The sequence below is a fragment of the Morone saxatilis genome, unplaced genomic scaffold (assembly GCF_004916995.1).
Source record: "Morone saxatilis isolate NCDOM2014 unplaced genomic scaffold, NCSU_SB_2.0 Contig10, whole genome shotgun sequence".
Classification (NCBI taxonomy): Eukaryota; Metazoa; Chordata; class Actinopteri; family Moronidae; genus Morone; species Morone saxatilis.
This window is the reverse complement of record NW_023339652.1, coordinates 12124997-12133250: the sequence shown is the minus strand read 5'-3', so window position 1 is coordinate 12133250 and position 8254 is coordinate 12124997. Positions and strand designations below refer to the sequence as shown.

General features: G+C 40.1%; 2 protein-coding genes across 3 annotated transcripts in view; both read left to right on the top strand.

Moving 5' to 3' along the window:
- Positions 1 to 3252, top strand: part of prdm4 (PR domain containing 4) — a 5986-nt gene extending 2734 nt beyond the window's left edge. Inside the window, exons 7-12 of one of the 2 annotated variants that reach the window (XM_035679641.1) lie at positions 468 to 586; positions 672 to 757; positions 858 to 985; positions 1082 to 1618; positions 1934 to 2102; positions 2221 to 3252. In XM_035679641.1, the coding sequence (XP_035535534.1) occupies positions 468 to 586; positions 672 to 757; positions 858 to 985; positions 1082 to 1618; positions 1934 to 2102; positions 2221 to 2581 (1400 nt within the window). In that variant the 3' untranslated portion in view covers positions 2582 to 3252. The remainder of the gene's footprint in view (positions 1 to 467; positions 587 to 671; positions 758 to 857; positions 986 to 1081; positions 1619 to 1933; positions 2103 to 2220) is intronic. The other variant, XM_035679634.1, reaches the window with a different exon arrangement.
- A 442-nt stretch (positions 3253 to 3694) lies between these two features.
- tmem209 (transmembrane protein 209) overlaps positions 3695 to 8254 on the top strand; it is a 9262-nt gene continuing 4702 nt past the window's right edge. Inside the window, exons 1-6 of the mRNA XM_035674431.1 lie at positions 3695 to 3753; positions 4132 to 4292; positions 4446 to 4504; positions 4793 to 4924; positions 5048 to 5277; positions 5428 to 5632. Coding sequence (XP_035530324.1) covers positions 4153 to 4292; positions 4446 to 4504; positions 4793 to 4924; positions 5048 to 5277; positions 5428 to 5632 — 766 coding nt within the window. The 5' untranslated portion in view covers positions 3695 to 3753; positions 4132 to 4152. The remainder of the gene's footprint in view (positions 3754 to 4131; positions 4293 to 4445; positions 4505 to 4792; positions 4925 to 5047; positions 5278 to 5427; positions 5633 to 8254) is intronic.

Here is an 8254-nt window from a genome sequence, read left to right as displayed (position 1 = left end):
TTTGAATTATACATATATGCTTTGTCACGTAATAAAAAAAGGGAAAAGAACTACGAACACAGTTTGGCAAACAAACTGCAAAAATGATTAACAATCATGGCATCATTTCATCTCAAAAAAGTTAACATAAATAAATAAACAAAAATACATTAAAAGAAACAAATGTTAGTTCTGGCCAAATTAACCACTAAGCCAGTACAACACTTCTTTCCATTAAATACACTTTAACCTGTCTTGCCGTTGATGTACAGTAGGTGGCAGTGGTTTAAGCCCAGATAAAGTAGTGTAAGTATAATTATAAATAAAATATTCGTACAATCCCTCCACACAAATCTGGTGTACTTCTGTCATATTTTGATACAATAAAGGCAAATTAAATTTTTTTTTTAAAGCTAGTACATAAAACACAACAAATTTGGTTGACCATCAGTTGCACTACTGACAAAATATGCGTATGCCCCTATTAGGAGTTTTTGCACGGGACGTCATTCCTCCAAGGACCTGCTTTGGACCAATGGTGGGCCAGCATTGTAGCAATGTGGATCTCTCTGATTGGCCAGAAAAGGAGTCGCCACAAATATGGAAGGTCAGTGCAGTGGCTTTGTTGGACCATGGTTGTCACAGTCTGTGCAAAACCATGATAATTAGACAAACCCATTTCCCTATTTCAGATGTACCACAACAGCGTGCTGGAATTCTACATCGTGACGGCGGACGAGAATGAGTGCAACTGGATGATGTTTGTCCGCAAAGCGAGGTATGGTTCTGGTGTAAAACGTTGACTTCTGTGGGGTTTTTATTTTTTCATTCCAGCCAATATGTTAAAGAACAACTCTTTTTTTGCTGTGTGTGTTTAGGACCCGTGACGAGCAGAACCTGGTGGCGTACCCTGCCAACGGTAAACTGTTCTTCTGTACAACCACTGAGATCCACCCGGACCAGGAGCTGCTCTTCTACTACAGCAGGGACTACTGTAGACTGATGGGTGAGCCGATATTTTAAGAAGCCGCACCGATCTTTTGCTGAACTGGCTATCCATTACGTGATGTTGAGCGTTCCACCATCCTCAATGTCTCCACAGGTGTTCCTCAGCTGCCCGAGGGTCAGATCTGCCAGTGTGGCAAAGAGTGCTCCTCCTTCTCTGAGCTCAAGTCTCACCTTAGCAGCCATAACAGTAACCACAGCCATAACCAACCTCCACACAGCCACAGCCCATCGCAGCAGGACCATTCTCAGCAACAACCCCAGCAACAAGAGCAACAACCACAGCAACACGCTCACCAGGAAGAGAAGCTGACCAATGGGACCTCGAGCTCATCGTCTTCCCCGTGGCCCTGCCACGCCCACGCTGCGGGACAAACGAACAGTGATAACAACAGCAGCAGCAGGGGCAGCAGCAATAGGAACTCTAATAACGTCATCTCCAGAGCAAAAGGTCAAGGTCACGTACGGGAGAAGAAATTCAAGTGCAGCATGTGTTCCCGGGCTTTTATCACATCCACTAAGCTCAACGTGCACTTCATGGGGCACGTGGGGATGAAACCTCACAAGTGTGAATACTGCAGTAAGGCCTTTAGCGATCCCAGCAACCTCAGGATGCACCTCAAGATTCACACAGGTTCGTACAGTCTTTTCTGCTGTCACACCAACCCCCAGTTCTTGCTGTGTTTTAACAACAAGCCAAAGTGTATGCAAAAAAACAAACATTTAAAAGCTATTTCACATAACGCTTTATCCCAAGCTTCTATAAAGAATGTAAACATTTCTGGAAATATGTTTATTTGCTTTCTGTGTAGAGCCAGGCTAGCTGTTTCCCCCGTTCCCAGTCTTTGTGCTAAGCTAACTGGCTGCTGGTTGACACTTCACATTAAAGGGACAGACATTAGAGTGGTGTAAAACATTTTCAACTCTCTCTTTTTTTTTCTACTAACAGGTCAGAAAAACTATAGATGCACGGTTTGCGAGAAGTCATTTACCCAGAAATCCCATGTGGCGTCCCACATGCTCATCCACACCGGTGCAGAGAAACTCAAGTGTGACCTCTGTGACCGGGCATTCATCAGGAAACATGACCTGAAACAACACATGTTCTCTCACACACAGTATGTAACTTATTTAAGTCTTTTGCAAAAGACGTTTTGATGTCAATGAGATTACCTGATGAAATAAAGGTTATTTCATGTTTTGTTTTGTTTTTTTCAATGTAATTTTCCACTACAGTGAACGCCGGATACAGTGCCCAAAGTGCAACAAACATTTCCTCAAGACCAACCACCTGAAGAAGCACATGAACTCTCACGAGGGCCGAAGAGACTTTGTCTGCGAGAAATGCCACAAAGCTTTCCTCACCAAATACCACCTCACCCGTCACCTCAAGATATGCAAAGGGCCCAAGACAGAAAGAGCGTCCCGTAAGGAGCAAGATGTGGATGAGGAAGAGGAAGACGACGAGGAGGAAGAGGAGGACGATGGTAGGGGAGGAGAAGGAGGAGAGAGACACGTCGACTCCGCCAGCAATGAAGACTGTGGTTTGGATGTTGGAGGATATAACTCTGAAAAGTCCCTGTCGCCCCCTCATTGAAAACACTGTGCCTCTTGAGATGTCTTGTTTATTTATTTTCTCTACTATAATACTGACATTTACCTCTAGTTTTTGCCAAATATCAGTTCCTTTGTCAAATTTCAACTGCGACATTTACATAATCAGAATTTTACAATCAGTGTATGTTTAATGTCACAAGCATTTAAGTGCTGCTAAAATAATCTGTTTTATAATAAGCCAACTGATAAAGATCGGATTTCTGCAAAGCTACTCTCTCTGTTCATTTAACTCAGGCCTGTGTAATATTGATCGATGGGATTCATATAAGCTATCTTTCATTCGTTGTGATTCCTTCTGTTTTTTCTTTGACTCACTCACTAACATGGGGTGAATGGCTGATATCCATTTGTAGTTGCACAATAACGTCAATTAAAATTTCTGATGCCATATTCTTGCATTTTAGTCCTGATAATATGTAATTGCGCAATGGGCCGTGCTTATATTCTTTATTTATTAAATAACAGGATTTGTTTTTTTATTCCTATTTTGTATTTAAAATTTCCGTGTGAATGGAAGTGAGCTTCTTGAAAACAGGAATCATGGTGTTAATGTGATATTCCTCATTGTGTGAGTGTCGATTTCATGTTGAAACGTTATAACTCCATCCTATCTGTTGCATAATGTTTTAATAAATTAACATTTACAGCTGATTTATGTTGTTTACTGATATACATTATATAGTTGAAAGCATAAATGACTATTTCAATGATTATTCCAGTTTTCTTGTGTCTGTATTGAGATGGTTGATGATCATTGCTGAACAAAGCGCCCCCACCTGGCCGTGTGAATATCACATCCAAGATTTAATTGAAATTAATGTGAATAAAAACATGACTATGACCATCAAATAGATTAATAAATTATATTAATTATTAATTTAATTATAGATATATATTAAGATAATTAATTTTAAATAATGTATAACTACTAACTTACTTTTACAGATAAATGTAATGTTTTGATGAATATATGAACAGACTCGAGATAAAATAGTGTCCGTTAAATGTATACTCTGTCTGCTGTAGGTAGATTTAGTTTTAATTTTGTCTTTATTTTTATTAAAATTAAAGTTAGCGACCGGAAATACGCGCAGTAGCTTCCGGTTCAAATACAAAACATGCAGCGCCGCGGTTATCATTCACTGTAGCGTGGTATGAAATATCTATATTTCCTACGCGTTGTATGTGTATTTCGGTTGTATCACCTTTACTGTAAAATTGTGTATTATTGGCTGTGAAAGGACATTTACACTGAAACCAAACTTTACCTGTTTATATGGAAACTAGCTAACTTTAGCTTAACGTTTAGCTACCAGGTCGGCTAAGTGAACTGCACCACTAACTTTAAATAGAAAGATAGAAAGATAGATAGATACTTTATTTATCCCGAGGGGAATTCAAGACTTAGCCCTAACTTTAAACCATGCTTCACCTTCTTACCTGATATGTTTATACTAGTTTTAAAGATGTTTCTTGATGTGATCTCTTGTTGAATGTAGCACACTGTTTTCTCTCCGCTTCTCGTCTCAGCCTGAACAGTCTGATGAAAGCATGTTGACCCCGCCGAAGGAGAGGATGCCCAGTATGATAGACAGGGCTCTGAGGATGAGGAGGGAGGAACAGGCTCGCCAGGTGGTCCTCGCCTGGGCTGTGCTCAACGTGTCTCTAGCTGGCATGATATACACTGAGATGTAAGTTGCTCCAAGTTCAGTCATGTGTCTTGCAAACACCTGCAGTAGTTTGGAATAAAGCACTGATTCGCTGTCCCTTCAGCTCGCACCTCTCTTCTTCCAGTGTGCAGTGTGTGTATTTCTGTGGTAATCTTTTTGTCACTTTTCTATAAGGTCTGGGAAATTGCTGAGCCGATACTACAACATCACCTACTGGCCTATCTGGTACATCGGTGAGGTCCCACTGCTCTCTGTACAAAAGCACTTTTCACCATTAATTTCAGCCTGAGTTGTATTTCTGTTTAGTGAAAATTAACAGTAAGGAGAACACCCTTAAACAGTCTCACTTAAATGTATTTTCAGATTTATCTTAATGTAAATGGAAGAATTGATACAACAATTTTGCACGCAAGGAATAGTCTGACATTTAATTTGACGCCAACTGACACCTGAGTGTTTCTACTCTGTTAGGGAAGACCCTGTACGCTAAGTGTGTCCTTCTCTTCTGTCCTCGATTACAGAACTGGTTCTAGCCTCTCTTTTTAGCCTCAATGCTCTTTTTGATTTCTGGAAATATTTCAAATACACGATGGCTCCCTCCACCATTGCCGTATCCCCTGAGCAGCATCACCTCCTAGGCCTGAGGAACACAAGTGAGGCTCTTTTTTTTTTTCTTTTCGTTTGTTTTAATCATTATCCCATTAATGTGAATTTAGTTAGTTAGTTTTCAGCGTGGTACTCATTTAGTATGCTGGTTGTTGTCTGTCCCCTTGCAGGTATTCAGGCCTCTCCGCCCCAAAAGCCAGAAAAAAAGGAGACCCCAGCTCCAGCGCAGTCGTCCCCGCTGCAGGGCCAAAGCGTGCTGAGTTTCAGCCCCTCGCGGCCAGCCACCACCAGCCCCAAGTTCTCCCCCAGCTGTGTACCTGGGTACAGCCCTCCTCTCAGCAACCCATCCACGCCAAGCAGTGCAGGGGGGCCCTTTTCCCCCTCAGTGGCCTTTGGAAAGGTATGTCCTTTACATTACTATTATAGCCTGGAGATGTGTGGTGGATGAATGGAACAGATTAATATCCTCAGAAGCGATTCTCTCCCTACTGGAAGATATTAATTGTCAAATGTAACATATATGTTCTTGTCCATGACTTCACTTCCTCAGGTGTTGAACTACAGTCCCTCTCCTGGCTCTTCTCCCTACCCCAGCAGCATTGGACCAGCAGAAGGCTCCAGCCTGAGAGCTCGATATCGCACGTCCCCCTCTGTGTTTAACTCCCCTGGAAGCAAGGAGGACTACATGGAGGATCTGAAAAGCCTGGAGAGGTTCCTCCGCACGGAAGAGGAGAAGAGCCACCGCAGCCAGCTAGGTACAGTATGCCGGTGTTGCAGGAACATTAAAAACATGATTGCTAGTAACACTTTATTCACCCTGAGACAGACAAAGGTTGAACAAGAGAAGCTTTGGCCAGTCAATTCTTTATCATTTCAATCTGAGTTAATGTGGGAAAACATATACACTGTGTTCCAAATTATTATGCAAATACGATTTCAATTAAAAAAACGTTAGACTTTTAGTTTTTCAATGAAAGTTTCAATGTGCTGTTCCCATGTCTTGTTTAGATACGACATCAATCTTCAGACAGGTTGTTGCTTTACTTAGTTGTGCCAGGGAGCCCTCAATAATGGAAACTACTTAAGGAATGTTTTCCACATTTTAGAGCGAGTCACAGGTTCAGCCAATAAAAAAAAAATCTTTCTGCAGATGAAAAGTGTAAATGTGCAGCTATCTTTCAATAGTATGAAATCCACAGAGTATTTTTGAATATTAAGGAGAGATCATCGTCCTATGAAAAGATGTTGTCGTTCAGATGCAGACTGCAGTACGGTTGTTCAGATAAAAGGGCGTGTTAAGGAAAAGTTCTCTGTAAGCAGAACAGTCTTATTCATGAGTATCCGCTCTACACTGGATTGTCCAGTATGGTGAGGAGTCTGATGGCCACATTGTCCCAAACAAAGCTGCAGACATCAGCAAGGAGGTGGTGGAGGGATGTTTTGGGCTGGAATCATGCGGAAGTGACGGTGCGTGGCCCTTAAGTGCCTGAAGTGTGTCAAACTGACTCTGCTAAAATATGTCGAGTCTTCTACCCATTTCCTGCCATGTATAAAAGAAGAACCGTGGCCTTCCGAGTAAAAATCATTTTCATGTAAAACGCAGCCATCTTATGCTGAACAATTAATACCATTGGAGGCCTAGGTGCTTTGCCATTAAGGGAGAAAGAATACAGGTGTGGGCACCATAACTTCCTGACCTCAACCCTATTGAGAACCTGTGGAGCATCCTTAAAAGGAAGCTCTATGAGGGTGGGTGGCAGTTTACCTCAAAACAGCAGCTCTGGGAGGCAACTCTGGCATCCTCAAAGGAAATACAGGCAGAAACTGTACATGGACTTACAAGTTCAATGGATGAGAGTTGTTAATGTGATATCAAAGAAGGGCTCCTATGTTAATATGTAACTTGATCTGTAAAGATGTTTTTGATTGGAATAGCTTTGATTTGAGAAAAATTACCCCCTAATGCAAAAAATACAACAGATTTCAGTTTTCAATCCTTTAGAAACTATTAAGTGTTGCATTTTGAGTTATTTTGCATTTTATTCCACAGTGAATGCTGTTAGATAATAAAGGTCAGCAAGCTGCTTTTAAATTCAGCCAAAGAAATAATAGACTGGATAGAAATAATCCTTTTCTTTAAAACATGGTAACTGTTAAGTACTGTCAAACAACTTGTGGGTTTTTTTTTAGGTTACTAATCTTTGAGAAAAAGAAAATATTTGCTTAAATATTTGGTAGATGTTTAACTTAGCTAACGTTAGCTCTGACTTAGCTATCTAGCTCTAATATTATGGCAGTTCTAGACAGAAAAAACAGTTACGTTGTTAGCTAACATAACATTAACATTATTTTTTTAAAGTAAGCCAACATAGTTTTATATTTTAACTGTCAAATTAAAGTTTGCGTAGTAAAGTTAGCTTAACATTTGAGATAAAACAGATGCTTAAGCTGACGTAAATTAATTTTCTCTGAAATAATAAAATAAAGTTTAGACAGCACTTTTAAAAACAAAGTCACAAAGTGCTCTGCATGGTTGAACTGTGATAAACATTTCAGGACTGAAGTTAGAAATATAACGCTTGAAAATGGGGATAACGTTACTAACGGACGTTTTTACCCACTTAACGGTCGGTAACCAGCAGAACCGTTAGCTTACAAGTAATAAAGTGACATAAGTTACTCCTTTAACACAAGTGTGAAACTACATTAAAGCTAAACACTTTAATTCACTTTATTTCACTTTAATTAACCTGGACCACCTTTGAGTCGTTTCCGTTGCCTGGTTATCGTTTCGTTTCTATGCTGTGTTCAATGAACCTCGGAAAAAACGGTTACCATTATCAAAACACTCAAGTCGTCATCAAGGGTGTTCTCATTATGGGGGGGTCCTGAACCTGAGCTGCCTCGGTTCACTCTGCCAGCTCCAACAGCAAACACCTCAGTAAGTTGTAGAGAGAATTATATCACAAGCATTAGTAATTGTACGTTTTATATTCATTAGCAGCCTCAGTAATTCAATAATATGATAGAGTGAAGTGGTCCTGATTAATTTCAGAAGGTTTAAGCCTTTATTTGCTCCATGTGCGTTTATAGTACATAGACAAAATGGAGCAAAAAGGTTCATTCCTGACCCTAGAAATAGTAGTTTTATACAATTATTTTGTATACATCAAGGTCAATTTAATAGCTCTTTATTAAGCTTTCTTTAAATTCACAGTTTTCATCAGTGGATGGAGTTTGGCCTGTTGTCATGGAGTTGTAATCTCAGTTTTCATCTTATAAAACTAGTTTTTTTAATTATCTGGCTGCATAGACATTTAATTTGTGTAAATGACTGCCCAATAACACTGAATTATTCTTGATTTGATTATCCTAAT